Genomic DNA, 16,026 nt, shown 5'->3' on the forward strand with positions numbered 1-16,026 from the left:
TTCATCTGCTGAGACGTGAGTTGTATAATAATGCTGGCCCAGCCAGCAAAGCCCACATCCCATGAATGAATAAAATTTTTTTAAAAATCCAAATCGACAAACAGTAAAGGCATAGATTACCTGTGATTCATAAAGTTTCTCTCGTCTGTTAGCCACTTCGTTACGGATGATTGTTCCAATGTATTCGATGACCATGGTATGTTTCTCAATGTCGCGGGCAGCATACAAACCAAGACCCTGAAACAAAAATCACTGCAGTTAAACGTGCTTGCAGCTCATCTAGTAAGATCTCTCAGAATAAAAATGCAAACATTTGGTCACAAGGTCCAACAGTGAAGTACTACAGTCATGTTGAGGCAACTACAAACAATATCCACTTGAAAAAAAAAGAGTCAACGGTACACCAAGGCAACACAGTATTTTTGAAACTTGGCTTTAAAGAGTTACATTGAACAATCTATTGAATTAACAGAAAAGAAAAATTGGGAGGGGTGTAAAATGGGCAGCTAATTCAGTATGAGCGCATTCCTCAGAGTAGATTAATTTAGCCCCATGACCTTTCCTGATATGAATACAATTGTTACTTACATAGAACCTGGAATCATCTTTTAAAAAAAATAAACAACCAAATAGAATCCATGATTAATATCGACTTTGTAACTAGCAACTGATAATGTGAATGTTTTTATTTAAATTAAACAAAATCTTCAAGATAAGTTCCTACAAATACTTCCCCCAATGAGGAGGAGAACAAAAACCTCGTCTCATCATTTTTTGGCTCTAGGCATTGTTATTTCAATGCATTATGCCATTGGGAGCACACTAATCACAACACATTCTTAGCTGCAGTGTTCAATTCTATACATGGGAATAAAAAATGTCTTCACTTTTCATTAACAGAACACTCACCTGAATCCGAGAACGGGCCAGGTACACGTTAATCTTCCATTCGGTCTTCATTTTGCGATACTGAGAGGATTTGGAATGGACGAATTGCTTGCTATAAGGTGCATTTAGTTCTCCCGTAACTGTACTCTGAAATGACTTGGACGTACTGGTACTGTTCAGGGTGTGCGGCCTAGCAGGATTTGGCACGTAGTAAAGAGAGAGAGAAAGAAAAAAAGAGGGAAGGAAAAAAAAATTCTGAAGTTCCTTTTGGCCAATAGGAATGACAAAAGCAAACAGCCAGAAATATTTTTCTTTCTTGGGAAGCAGATGTGAAGGGAAACACAGCGCATGCTATTGGCAAAGCTGAGCAACTCAACCAGCAAGGAGACATACACCACCATGGTAAGCAGTAAGGGTGCAACAATCCAGCAGGAACCATTAATTTAGTAAGAATAAGTTAAAGCCGTCAGTTTGACATTTATTGTTGAGGGAGAGATGAGGCTGTTTACAACAATGCCCCAATGTTTTCAGCCATTTCAATTAAATTGTCATCTTTTCTTTTTAACCCTTATTCTTTTCCCTCCCTCTTCAAAACTGATTCACAACACTTAAAGCAGAATTTAGATAAACATACAAAGAAGCAAATTACAGAGGGAATAGGACAAGAGTTGTACTCCATTGTGGAGCTTGCAGTTACACAGGCACAGTGAGCCAGAAAAAGCTCATTCTCTGCTTTGTGCCATTTTATATTGGAAAGGCATTATTTATGGCTATGTAACATATCAATAAGGAACAGGGAAACTGGATAAACCATTATGGCAAATATTTGAAAATGATGATTCTCAAAATTGATTAATAATCTGTATTTTGCTGTTGCACCGCTTAGTAAACAGTAGGCATGACATTGGACAGCAGAGCAAGCAATGCGACCAGCAACCCTACAACTATGTGAAGTCGAAAACAAAAATACCTTAACACAAACCTCTTGACATGGGTACTCATCTTGGGCTCAGACCGGGCGCTGCCTGAAGGATTTATTGCAAGTGGAAGCTCCATCAGTGGATTGCGACCATATCGAAAAGTGTAGTTTTCACAGTTCTCTACTCCAGGTAGCTGCAATAAAAAATTCAAATGAATACCAGCTTGCACAACTCAATAAATTCCCACTCAAGTAGCAGAGAAGCAAAGAGTGATTACAACACAGGAGGCCATTCAACCCATCATGTCAGTGCCAGCTCTGCGAGAGCATTTCAGCTAATTCCACATTTCCCTGTAGCCCTGCCAATGTTTTCTCTTTAGATATTTATCCAATTCCCTTTTGAAAGCCATGATTGAATCAGCCTCCACCACACTCTCAGGAATTGCATTCCAGATCTTAATCACTCACTGCACAAAAATGTATTTCTTCATGTCGCAGCTTTTCTTTTTAGTCAATTACTTGAAATCAGTGCCATGAATTGAATCTAGACCTGCTTGGTCTAAATGTCCAAGGGGTTGGGGGTGCTGGGGTTCACACACAGCCTTAAGAAAATGTCTTTTAATTAAAGCTTTGATCTTAAACACCACTATCGTCCTTGCTTCCACCACCTCCTCTGGCAGCGAATTCCAGACACTCACTACCCTCTGCGTAAAAAACTTGTCCCGCACATCTCCTCTAGTTTTCTCCTCTCACCTTAAATCTATGTCCCCTAGTAATTGACTCTTCCACCCTGGGAAAAAGCTTCTGACTATCTACTCTGTCCATGCCACTCAATTTTGTAAACTTCTATTAAGTCGCCCCTCAATCTCCATCGCTCTAGCGAGAACAATCCGAGTTTCTCCAACCTCTCCTCCAGACCAGGCAGCATCCTGGTAAACTTCCTCTGTACCCTCTCCAATGCCTCCATATCCTTCTGGTAATGTGGTGACCAGAATTGCACGCAATATTCCAAGTGTGGCCTAACCAAGGTTCTATACAGCTGCAGCATGACTTCCCAGCTTTTATACTCAATACCCCTGCCAATGAAGGCAAGCATGCCATATGCCTTCCTGACTACCTTATCCACCTGCGTTGCCACTTTCAGTGACCCGCGGACCTGTACACCTGCATTAGGTAATACAGGCAGGAATTATACAGTAAATGGCAGAACCCTTAAGTGCACTGACGGGCAGAGGGATCTACAGATCCCTCTGCCCGTCAATGCACTTAAGGGTTCTGCCATTTACTGTATAATTCCTGCCTGTATTAGACCTTCCAAAATGCATTACCTCGCATTTGTCCAGATTAAACTCCATCTGCCATTTCTCCGCCCAAGTCTCCAACCGATCTATATCCCGTTGTATCTTTTGACAATCCTCTTAACTATCTGCAACTCCTCCAACGTTAGTGTCGTCTGCAAACTTACTAATTAGCCCAGTTACATTTTCTCCAAATCATTTATGTATACTACAAACAGCAAAGGTCCCAGCACTGATTCCTGCGGAACTCCACTAGTCACAGCTCATTCAGAAAAGCACCCTTCCACTGCTACCCTCTGTCTTCTATGACCAAGCCAATTCCGTATCTATCTTGCCAGCTCACCTCTGATCCCGTGCGACTTTACCTTCTGTACCAGTCTGCCATGAGGGACCTTGTCAAAGGCCTTACTGAAATATAATATCCACTGCCCTTCCATCGTCGATAATCTTTGTCACTTCTTCGAAAAACTCGATCAAGTTAGTGAGACACGACCTCCCCTTCACAAAACCACGCTGCCTCTCACTAATACACCCATTTGCTTCCAAATGGTAGTAAATCCTGTCACGAAGAATCTTCTACAATAATTTCCTTACCACTGACGTAAGGCTCACCGGCCTGTAATTTCCTGGATTATCCCTGCTACCCTTCTTAAACAGTGGAACAACATTGGCCATTCTCCAATCCTCTGGGACCTCACCCGTAGCCAGTGAGGATACAAAGATTTCTGTCAAGGCCCCAGCAATCTCCTCCCTTGCCTCCCTCAGTACTCTGGGGTAGATCTCATCTGGCCCTGGGGACTTATGCACCTTAATATTCTTCAAGACGCCTAACACCTCCTCTTTTTTGATCTCAACATGATCCAGGCTATCTACACACTCTTCCCTAGACAAATCGACCACAAAGTCCTTCTCTTTGGTGAATACTGATGAGAAGTATTCATTTAGTATCTCTCCCATTTCTTCTGGCTCCACACACAGATTCCCACTTCTGTCCCTGAGTGGGCCTACCCTTTCCCTGGCTACCCTCTTGCTTTTTACACATGTATAAAAGGCCTTGGGATTTTTCTTAATCCTGGTTGCCAGTGACTTTTCATGACCCCTTTTAGCCCTCCTGACTCCTTGCTTAAGTTTCTTCCTACTTTCTTTATATTCTCCACAGGCTTCATCTGTTCCCAGCCTTCTAGCCCTTATGAATGCTTCCCTTTTCTTTTTGACTAATCTCACAATATCCTTCGTTATCCAAGGTTCCCGAAACTTGCCATGCTTATCCTTCATCCTAGCAGGAACGTGCTGGTCCTGAATTCTTATCAACTGACGTTTGAAAGCCCCCCCACATGTCAGTTGTTGATTTGCCCTCAAACATCCGCCTCCAGTCTAGATTCCTCAGTTCCTGCCTAATATTGTTATAATTAGCCTTCCCCCAATTAAGCACCTTAACCCGAGGACTCCTGTTATCCTTATCCACCAGTACCTTGAAACTTACTGAATTATAGGCAGCTTGACAAATACATGAATAGGATGGGAATAGAGGGATACGGACCCCAGAAGTGCAAAATGTTTTAGTTGACGGGCAATATGATCGGCACAGGCTTGGAGGGCTGAAGGGCCTGTTCCTGTGCTGTACTTTTCTTTGTTCTTAACTTGCACTTCTTAAAAGTGCAAAATAATGTAAGTACATCCATCTTGTTCTGCAATTATTGTTTGGTCGGAACACCTGGTGTGTCATTTTCAACCATACATATGGCCTTTAACATATTCTGCAATGGGATCTTTAGAGTAAGAGGTTTAAAGCTTTAATCTCCTAGCTGAGAGCCATGCTGCTGTAACTTTCTTGGCTTTCATTTTTGATAATATTGGGCGATCAGTCAAACCAAGAGGTCTAAGTTAACTGAAATACGTTGCTGTGGGCATTTGGTATCCTGGAATGATGGAATAAAATGGCTAAAAAGGTCTCTCTTCATCCAAACTTATTTCTGCCATTTTGTCCCCAGTTCAAAATAAAGATTTGCATCTATGGAGCTCTTTATTACAACAATAAGAAAGTTTTAGAGGCCTTTCTTGCACAATGAATTACTTTGGAGTGAGTGTTGTGTAGGAAAATCTGGCAGCCTTTTGCTCAGGGAGATTCCAGTGGACAGTAAGGAGCTGAAGGGCTTCTTATTTTTTTTTTGGTGGTCGTAGTTGAAAGAGAAATGTTGGCTAGAACACTAGGCAAACTTCAAGCTCCTCTTCAAACAGTGCCACAAGGACAAGATGACAGGACGTTACATTAACATCTCGCTCAAAGAATGGCACATCTGATAGTGCAGAACTCCCTCAGTAATATACACAACTCCAGCTGCACTGTGCTCGTACCTTAAAAGTGTCAGGAAAAAAAGTGACCTTCTGCCACAACGTTGATCTTTAGCGATTCAAATTGTCTTGTATGAGGGAAATCTTATGTTTGAAAAGAAAAAGATCAAAACTGCTACTACAGAGGTACCCCAAAGCTTTGATTCCTTTTAACACGTGTAGGGCAATGTAAAAACCACAAACCGATTCCGCTATCCTTGTGACTGCGGAAACAGTCAAGCCAAAGAGGTCATCGCCCTTCAGGTAGTCAGGGAAGAGTTTCAGCATATCAGCTTCTTTTCGGAGGCGAGCTATAGGTTCCAGAAGCTTTTGCCACACTCCTGAAAGAGAAAACATGGAGTTTTCCTAGTGTAAAAAAAAATTCAGTATTATACTGTAATTTTATCATTTTAATATATATTTCCCAGTATCTTCATTTATTCCTACTAACACCCCTTATAGTTCTAAAACAAGCTTGTCTCATCATTTAGGTTCATCCTGAGAAGCTACATTTTTCACTCTGTTCAGCCCTTAGGCAACACGTTCATATCTCTTTGTTTTTATAACCTTTAAATCATTAATTTTTTTCCTCCAAACGTTTCATTCAGGCAGCATTTACTACATAAATTGGGCTCAACATCACTGCAATTAAAAAGAACCTTCTTCAGTCAAAATGATCAGTCTTGTGAATTGCTTCACTGAACTAATTCCAAGAACTTAACTGTCGTTTGTTGGAAGTCCATATTCCACAGAATAAGGCATTTCTTAATTAGAAGTTACACTACAAAGATCTCCAACTTAATGGTCTCTTATGACCATGCTTAAGTCTAAGTACCTTTCGGTCTGAAGCTACTTAGGATGGAGTCCTTCTTAAATAAACTAACCTCAGACTAATACTGACAATTGACGCAAATTGCTTCCATTGCTACAGGCCACAAGAGATATGTGTGCAAGTAGAATAATGAAATTGTATGTTGAGAAAGTGGTGCTGAAATGTCAAAAATGCACAAACTGTGGATTAATTTTGTGAGGAGTGCAAATGCTGTTGCATGTTAATATCTTGGGTGAAGTGAGACATACTTTGGTTCATATTGAAACCCAGACTTACCTTATTTAGGAATTTGTAGAGAAGTTTGCAAAAGTTTGTGTAATTAAAATAGCATCATGTACAAAACAGTTGAAACTACACTTAGGGGAGAAAAATACTTTCCCTTACCTTTCGGAGAACTTCCTGTTAAGACCAGATCTTCATGACCTTGTTCAATAACTCTGACCACAAACTCTGGAACATTATCTTTCTCTTCAATGGAGCAGAGATATCGGCTGCGTTTGTTGGAGTAACGTGTGCTCCAGTAAAAGCGGCTCGCTTCATAACCAACCGGGTAGAGTGCTATAGAGCTGTGGAAAGACTGCATCTGCTGTGGGAGAAGTTGTCCGATGGCATGGAAAATTAGTCCCCCAACACGAAACGTGTGGTTGCGTTCTCCTCGTTGTACAATGCTTGCAACTTGTTTTACTTCGTCCCGTTGTACGTAGACCCTCCTAAAGACAGCAAAGTATGTCAACTCCTGCTCATGGGGTCCCTTTGGTTTATGTATTGAGCAGAGCATGGTCTTGTCCTTAAAAAACATACATTGGGCTTTACTGGCACAAGTAAAGTGATAAATATTGGTGCATCTTATCCGGTGACATGTACCAGTAGCTCCCATTTTATGACAAAAAACACATTTCATAGAAAGACCACGTCGCAAAGCCATCTCCACATTAATCAAAGCACCAGCTTGTGTCTCATATACTTCTGTGGACCAGAGGGCACAGTTCAAGTGGACCCAGAGATCGAGATCAAGGTTCAGGAGCCTGGCTGCTCCATTGGTTGTTCCATCACCTTCTTCGTGACATAAACAACATCTTCTAAAGTCTCGCGGCATAGGTTCAGGCTTTAGCGACGTCCCAAGTTTCTTCAGAAGTTCGTCTATCTCCTCTTCAGATGCTAACTTCAAATGCGCTTTAGGAATGACTATTTGAACTCTCCACTTTTTCCACTTCATCCCTTTCCACCTTTTAACTGCTGGACGATTATTATCTAAGTCCCCCTGCAGAGACCTTGGCCTAGGCTTCAGCTTCACTGTCACCTTGAGATCTTCTGGCTTGGGCTCTTGCTTGAGAACCTGCAGGTTGGCGGGAGGGAAATAAATAGTAGGAGTAGATGGAGAGACAGCATTCTCCTGAATCCGTGGAAGGCGATGTACATCTAAAGAAGAGGTGTTGTTGTTGTAGTGATGGAATGTGTTTCTGGTCACATCTTTGGCTGGCTGTTCTACCACTACAGATGCAACTTCCTGTTGCTTCAAAACAAAAGACAAAAGGGTGAATTTTAAAGATGATTTTACTTTATCCTGGGTTTAGAAAGAACAATGATCAATGTTCCATAAGACAGGTGCAAGCTACTGAGAGTAATGTCAGATTTAAAACTAATATTATTTAACACTGCCCTGTAAAAATTACACATTCTGAATGTGATCAAAGAGGTCATTTTTTCCCTTCAATATTTTACACATTTAAATTGTAAATACCTTTTTGCAGACATGCATCGATATGTGCAAATAATTTTTAAAAATAAAATCTAAAATTCTTATAAATGAAAAGAACAAATTTAAGAGTGGGTTTTATCTTGATATTTCTCCCATAACCCATCATTCCCCTCCACCACCCCCTGAAATTTTCCATTCCTCCGCCTCTAACTTTTGTGCATTTCTACCCCTCCCTGTTAACATGCATGCACATTGTGTAATGTATTTAAATACTCCACATGAATCATTTCAAGCAAAATGGCTGTAAACAGAAATTACGATAAAGGCAAAATACTGTGGATGCTGGAAAAACTCAGCAGGTCTGACAGCATCTGTGGAGAAAAAGACAGAGCTAACATTTTGAGTCCGTATGACTCTTTTTCAGAACAGAAATCTTCAGAACAGACTCTTCTTCAAAAGAAATTATGAAACTGGTGTCAATCATTTTACAGTATTTAGTGTCGGGAGGCTTCCTCACCCGCTGTAAGAAATGGAGAGCTTCTTGACATGAATTCCTTAAGGAAATAAAAGTGTGCATGAATAAAATAAAAGGGAATTACTTTCAACCTGGAAGTAACTTTGGGAGTTTATACTTCACCCAATGCCAATAGTGTCTGAAGTTCTCTTAATGTCTGGAGGTGACATACTGATCATAGTTGTTGTTATCTTGCGAGGTAGGTGTTTATAAGCCACTACCTTTTACACAAATGAATCAGAAGTATGAAATTCCAACCACTTAAAATGCAAACAATTATGGCGTGAAAATTTTATTCTCACTCTTTCCCGTCCATTTGGCAACTTCTCTTCCCTCCCACTGTCAGCCAGGCAAAAACCAATAAACTGGAGAGGTCTATGTTGATCAAAGACTGTAGATTCAAACAATGCTTCTATGTTAGCTGGCCTGGACTGCCCCATGCATGAACTTGTTCACAACTGACATTCAACTAATGTTCCTAGTTTATCCTTCTTGATCAGAGGCATTATAGTTTACAGTGGCCTCCAGTGTTTGAAGCAATTTGTATAATGAGGAATAATTGTGATCATAGCCTCATCCTCTCAGAATTCCTTCAACAGCCTGACGTGCATGTCAGCCGAGACCAGTGACTCATTCACCTTAAATCATTTAGTTTCCTGAACCAATTCTTTTTAGGGCAAGTCTCCAATTTGAGATTCAGGAAAAAAACTCACAAGTTGCCGACCGAACTTGTGTGCTCTTATGCAGGTTTAATGTTAAAACAGCTGTCATTATAAAACCACTCTACATTGATTATTTACTTACCTTTGACTCTGGAGTTTTCGCTTGTGTGGCCATTGCATACTGCACAAAGCAATTATTGCTACAGAAGACAATATCAGCCTCTGTTTTGCTTGTTCCGTCTCTTGAATCCTAAGGGAGGAAATGAAAGATTTAAGATGGTGCTCCGACACAAATGTACCCCCAAGTGACTATGAATTACCAGATGAGTGAAGACTCGCTGTCAAAACTGAAGCAAACGATCAAAACAGTAATCAGCACCCAAATGGCAAGCAGGCTTTTTGACGCTGTACAGAATGATTAAATTTATGTGCTCTAAATGAGACGAGGTACTTTGGAGCTATAACATTATTATATGCTATACAAATTGACTTTCAGGAAAGAAAACGTGTGACAGCATCACACCATTTATGAAAGCTGATGCTTGCAGTGCTCCATTGTTTCACTGGGAAGAGATTTTTTTTGCTGCACTTAAGGAGTAATGTCACGGGCACTTTATTTAGGTGAAAGAAAATAGTTAAAACAAATATAGGGTTAACATTTTTTATTTGAATACATCAGCTATTGTGGGTTTTTAAAAAAAATATGGCAGGTAGCAAGATCCTCAGACCAAAATTTGGAAGGTTAGAACCAACATTACCAGGGCAAGTAGCTTGTCTGGGATAAAGCCTTTAAAGGTAGTGTTGAACATCCATGTCGCTCATTTCAACTTAAGCACTGAAAAATTTGTGAACAGTCCAGAATTGTGGCACAGTACAGCAGCAAGATCAGAATGAAGTGGAGGAGAGGAGGTTAATTAAATAGCAACAGCTAGATTGATAGATAAATTTCAGTAGAACCTTTGTTACCTGATCTTGGATTTCAATGTTTGAGCTCTGCCTTACTCAAGGCGTGGCATGTGACTGTCCTCACTAGAAGGGATGCCATTAGTGCTTTACATGAAGTTGGCAGCTGGTTCCACTATTCCTTGAATCCCATTGGCTATCTTTAATCAATCAGATCCCAGGCTTTTGTCTATGGTAAGCATATGACAGCATTGTTCTATATTCTAACTATTGGTCATCTAATCTTCCCCATTACCATTTTCCAGTTAATGCAGATCTTCACAGGATTGTGATCAGACGCTCCCATTTAGCTATCTGGATGGAATATGGTGCTGCATAACATAATCTACCTGTGTGAATCACTCTGCCAGTAGATAGACTCATTTCCAAATTAATTAATTTCCTATTGGAAACTTTCAATTGGCTTGATTGTACAACCAAAGCCTGAGAAAGGTATTTCTTTCAGAGTGCCAATGCAAAAACCAGTTATATCTACGTCAAGAGGCAGAGTAATACAACAAGTGGTCCACTGGTGAGTATCCACGAAGTGAGAGCATTACATCAAGTACAAACCACCACAATTAGACCTGGAGCAACTAGGAAGTAGTGCAACAAAAAATTCACAGTGATTATAACACCGGCAGTGTGTAGTACCTCCCCCTCCCTGCTCTATGTACTGTGGAGGAAGAGGCTTTGATATATCAATAACTTTGCTTTTGCTTCAATATTCTTTTATATGTTGGTGTGAGAATTTAACCACTTTTTAAATCGTATCACAGTAAATTGTGTTTGTGTGCTAATAATATATTGACACCTAACTGTACTGATTTTTTTTATAAACGTGATACACAGTATTCTTTGAAGGAACCGCACCAAAAGCAAATTTAACTGGAAAGTAAACTGGAAATGAAGTAATTCCTATCAATGTCTCAAATTCTGTAATTTTCCTATAAAAACATTAATCTGATGAAAATAAATAAGCTTAAGGTTTGAAAGCTGTGCAGCTAATTTTGCAGTAAATATTATCGGCCACAGAAAAACATACCTGCTTATTATATGGAAGATCAGTGACTGTCTTCCGTACACCATTACCAAGCACCACAACATCACAATGACGGCACCATTGAGGTTTCGAGCTGGTAGAGCTGTTCATGACTGCTCGATTATCTGCTTTGAGTGCCACTGTGCCTGTTACAGGGGGGATAGATCAATGCTAATTGGATAAAAAGAAAATAGCACATGCCAGGCTACGGAATTAAAAGCCATCTCCCTTGCATTTACAATCACATTCCCAACTTGTCACGTTCATAAGAGTTCGCAATCCTTTCAGAAACATCAGTTTATTACAGATTATTGCAAAACTGATGCATTGGCATTTCAGTGTGCTCCATTTTATTCAGGCGCACCCACACAGACCTAGACTCACACGGGTAAACCAACCCCCCCACACAGACACACACACGGACAGCCCCCCATGAGCACACACACACCGGGACCCTCCCCCACAACCACACTGGCAGCACTCCCCCCACAGACACCCGACACACCGATACCACCCCCCATGCACACATGCACAAATACTCCCCCCCCACCACACACACACCTCTCCCCCACATACACACACGCAGAGACACCCCCCCCACACACACACACAGAGACACTCCCCCACATACACACACAGACACCTCCCCCACATTCACCTCCTTTTACCTCCTTCCCTGTCTCACCTGAAGATCCAGGATATAGGGCTTGAGGCGAGACAGGGAAGGAGGTAAAAGGGGAGGGGGTATCGCAATATTGATCAAGGAATCAATTACAGCAGTGAGGAGGGATGACACCTTAGAAGGCTCCTCAAATGAAGCCATATGGGTAGAACTTAAAAACAAAAAAGGAGCAATCACATTGCTGGGAGTGTACTATAGGCCCCCAAACAGTCAGAGAGAAATAGAAGAGCAGATAAAAAGGCAAATTTCAAAGAAGTGTAAAAATAATAGGGTATTAATAGTGGGGGATTTCAACTTCCCCAACATTAACTGGGTTAGTCATAGTGTGATAGGTTTAGAGGGAGCGGAATTCTTAAAATGCATCCAGTAAAGCTTTTTAAGCCAGTACGTAGAAAATCCTACAAGAGAGGGGGTGGTCCTGGACTTAATTTTAGGGAATGAAACCAGGCAAGTGGTAGAGGTATCAGTGAGGGAGCATTTTGCAGATAGTAATCAAAACTCCGTTAGATTCAAGGTTGTTATGGAAAAGGACAAGGATGGGCCAGAAATCAGAGTTCTAAATTGGGGGAAGACCGATTTTAAGATCGGATATGATTTGGCCAGAGTGGACTGGGAGCAGCTACTTTTAGGTAAATCTTTGTCAGAGCAGTGGGACTCATTCAAGAAGGAAATAGGGAGAGTACAGGGCCAACATATTCCAGTAAAGACAAAGGGTAGGACCAACAAAACCAGGGAACCCTGGATGTCGAGGGATATACAGGATTGGATAAAGAGAAAAAGGGAGGCTTATGGCAGATGGCGAGGGATCTAAACAGCGGAAGCCCTAGAGGAATATAGAATGTGTAGGGGGGAAACTTAAAAAGGAAATTAGGGGAGCAAAAAGGCGGCATCAAAAAACATTGGCAAGTAAAATAAAGGAAAATCCAAAGTTATTTTACAAGTACATTAAGAGTAAGAGGATCATTAGGGAAAGAGTAGGGCCCATTAAGAGACATAGTGGTAATTTGTATGTGGAGCCAGAAGACGTGGGTAAGGTTCTAAATGAATACTTTGTGTCGGTGTTCACAAGTGAGAGGGAGGATGTGGGTATGGAAATCAGGCAGAAGGACTGTGATATAATTGAAGAAATTAACGTAGAAAGGGAGGAGATTCTAAGTGGTCTGGCAGGCTTAAAAGTAGATAAATCTCCAGACCCAGATGAAATGTATCTCAAGCTATTGAGTGAGGCAAGGGAGGAGATAGCAGGGGCGCTGGCAATAATTTTCAATACCTCTCTGGCCACAGGAGAGGTGCCAGAGGACTGGAGGACAGCCAATGCGGTACCATTATTCAAGAAGGGAGGAAGGGATAAACCAGGGAACTACAGGCCAGTCGGTTTAACTTCAGTGGTGGGGAAACTATTGGAAGCAATTCTGAGGGACAGGATGAATCTATCCTTGGAGAGGCATTGGTTAATCAAGGATAGTCAGCATGGTTTTGTTAAGGGGAGGACATGTCTGACCAATTTGATTGAATTTTTCGAAGAGGTGACCAGGTGTGTAGATGAGGGCAATGCATTTGACATAGTCTACTTGGACTCCAGCAAGGCTTTTGATAAGGTCCCGCATGGGACACTGATAACGAAGGTAAGAGCCCATGGGATCCTAGGCAATTTGGCAAATTGGATCCAGAATTCGCTGAGTGGCAGGAAGCAGAGGGTGATGGTTGAAGGGTGTTTTTGTGACTGGATGCCTGTGTCCAGTGGGGTTCCACAGGGATCGGTGTTGGGTCCCTTGCTGTTTGTGGTATATAAAAACGACTTAGACTTGAATGTAGGAGGGTTAATCAGTAAGTTTGCGGATGACACAAAAATTGGTGGGGTCGTAAATCGTGAAGAGGACAGCCTTAGATTACAGGAGGATATATACGGGCTGGTCAGATGGGCTGATCAGTGTCAAATGGAATTTAATCCGGATAAGTGTGAGGTGATGCACTTGGGCAGGACAAACAAGGCATGGGAATACATGATGGATGGTAGGACCCTGGGATGTACCTGGTAGGATCAGAGGGATCTTGGTGTGCATGTCCACCAGTCCCTTAAGGTAGCAGGACAGGTAGATAAGGTGGTTAAGGCGGCATGTGGGATACTTGCCTTTATTAGCCGAGGCACAGAATATAAGAGCAGGGAGGTTATGCTGGAACTGTATAAAACACTGGTTAGGCCACAGCTAGAGTATTGTGTGCAGTTCTGGAATCTGCATTATAGGAAGGATGTGATTGCACTAGAGAGAGTGCAGAGGAGATTTACCAGGATGTTGCCTGGGCTGGAGAGTTTTACTTATGAGGAGAGATTGGATAGACTGGATTTATTTTCCTTGGAGCAGAGGAGATTGAGGGGGGACATGATTGAGATGTACAAAATTATGAGGGGCATCGATAGGGTAGGCAGGAAGGAACTTTTCCCCTTGGGAAAACCAGGGGGCATAGATTTAAAGGTAAGGGGCAGGAGGTTTAGAGGGGATATGAGGAAGAATTTTTCTCACCCAGAGGGTGGTGGGAATCTGGAACACTCTGCCTGAAAGGGTGATAGAGGCAGAAACCCTCAACATTTAAGAAGTATTTGGATGTGCACTTGCGATGCCATGGCATACAAGACTATGGGCCTAGTGCTGGAAAATGGGATTAGAATAGTTAGATACTTGTTTGACCGGTGCAGACTCGATGGGCCGAAGGGCCTTTTTCTGTGCTGTAGACCTCTATGACTCTATGCCACACACGCACACAGAGACACCCCACACAACCGGATACACTGGCTGAATCAGTTTCGTTCACCATCATTTAATCTGTGGAAGGCGAAAGGAGGAACCTCCCCTGGTCTGGGCTGCACCACTCTCCAAATCAGAATAGAGCAGCTATCACTTGAATATCTATCAATTAAGATGCACTGGTGTTCAGCCTTGTAAAATTCATGAACAAGTCCCAGAACCCCAGACAAGCTACATGCAATTAACAGAACATAAAACAACTAATTCTAGTCAAAAGAGATTGCAGAATTTTGCATGTAAAACTCTTGTCTCTGTCACCAGATTGTTTAAGATTCTTGGCTGTTCTATGCTATCCCTGGGTTGCAAAATTGCCAAATCTAACTAACTTTTAATCATCTTTTAAAATTCATTCATGGGATTGGGGAGTTGCTTGGATGGTGTCAAGCTTCTTGAGTGTTGTTGGAGCTGCACTCATCCAGACAAGTGGAGAGTATTCCATCACACTCTTGAATTGTGCTTTGTAGATGGCGGACAGGCTTTGGGGAGTCAGAAGGTGAGTTACTCGCTGCAGGATTTCTAGCCCCTGACTGGCTCTTGTAGCCGCAGTATTTATACGGCTAATCCAATTCAGTTTCTGGTCAATGGTTGATAGTTGGGGATTCAGCAATGGTAGTACCATTGAATGTCGTGGGTCAATGGTCAGATCCTCTCTTGTTGGAGATGGCCACTGCCTGGCACTTGTGTGGGGCGAATGTTACTTGCCACTTGTCAGCCCAGGCCTGGATATCATCCAGCAGGTCTCGCTGCATTTGTACACAGACTGCTCCAGTAAGACTGCTTCACTAAGTGGATTTAATTTGAATGTGCTATAAAACAGTATTGATGTTACAGAAACTCAAACTGTTCCTCTATCATCCTCAACTTGTACCTTTCCTTCTAAGACAAGATACAGCCATTGCAATTCTAAGTGTCGGTTGCTTTTTTAAAAGGCAAAACTCAAATGTACAGTAGTGTATGTCAATACTTCAACAATTCCATGAACCGGTTCTCCCAACATCATCAGAGAACAACAAAAGGCAAAAAAATCTCCAGATGACTGACATGTTGCCAACAGTGCTAATAACATAGCATTAAATAAACAAACTTACCATTGGCAGGAATCATATACGGTAAGCTTGTAGGCCCAACAGGTCTCATAATCTTGATGGGACCAGCAAAACCAGGATGGGAGCCTTGAGCCATTAATGAAGGTCTGCTTTCCAAGGCTTGGTTGAATTTGTAAGCATTAATCAAAGGCATTGAAGGTGGTTCAGGTGCACTGCTGACCTCATAACTGTTAGGGACTTTAATGCGCAGGAGGTCAGCCACTCTTGCTACAACACCATTAATATCCTAAAGTTAAAAAAAATGATATATATAATAGGTTCATTAGCCTGTATCTGTATCTATATTGGGTAATAAATATCTTTATCA

The 16,026-nt window shown here is 41.6% G+C and overlaps 1 protein-coding gene across 13 annotated transcripts in view; it reads right to left on the bottom strand.

The window, feature by feature from the left end:
* Positions 1–16,026, bottom strand: part of kmt2ca (lysine (K)-specific methyltransferase 2Ca) — a 455,613-nt gene that overhangs the window by 20,336 nt on the left and 419,251 nt on the right. For 8 of the 13 annotated variants that reach the window (XM_078537008.1, XM_078537002.1, XM_078536999.1 and 5 more), the window contains 8 exons: positions 15,702–15,945; positions 11,131–11,273; positions 9,286–9,393; positions 6,653–7,781; positions 5,641–5,777; positions 1,859–2,001; positions 910–1,078; positions 121–237 (listed from right to left, as the gene is read on the bottom strand). In XM_078537008.1, coding sequence (XP_078393134.1) covers positions 121–237; positions 910–1,078; positions 1,859–2,001; positions 5,641–5,777; positions 6,653–7,781; positions 9,286–9,393; positions 11,131–11,273; positions 15,702–15,945 — 2,190 coding nt within the window. Of the gene's footprint in view, positions 1–120; positions 238–909; positions 1,079–1,858; positions 2,002–5,640; positions 5,778–6,652; positions 7,782–9,285; positions 9,394–11,130; positions 11,299–15,701; positions 15,946–16,026 lie in introns of those variants that run through there. The other 5 variants (XM_078536991.1, XM_078536983.1, XM_078537032.1 and 2 more) reach the window with 3 other exon arrangements.

This window comes from Cetorhinus maximus, chromosome 3 (assembly GCF_964194155.1).
Source record: "Cetorhinus maximus chromosome 3, sCetMax3.hap1.1, whole genome shotgun sequence".
NCBI classification, from domain to species: Eukaryota; Metazoa; Chordata; class Chondrichthyes; order Lamniformes; family Cetorhinidae; genus Cetorhinus; species Cetorhinus maximus.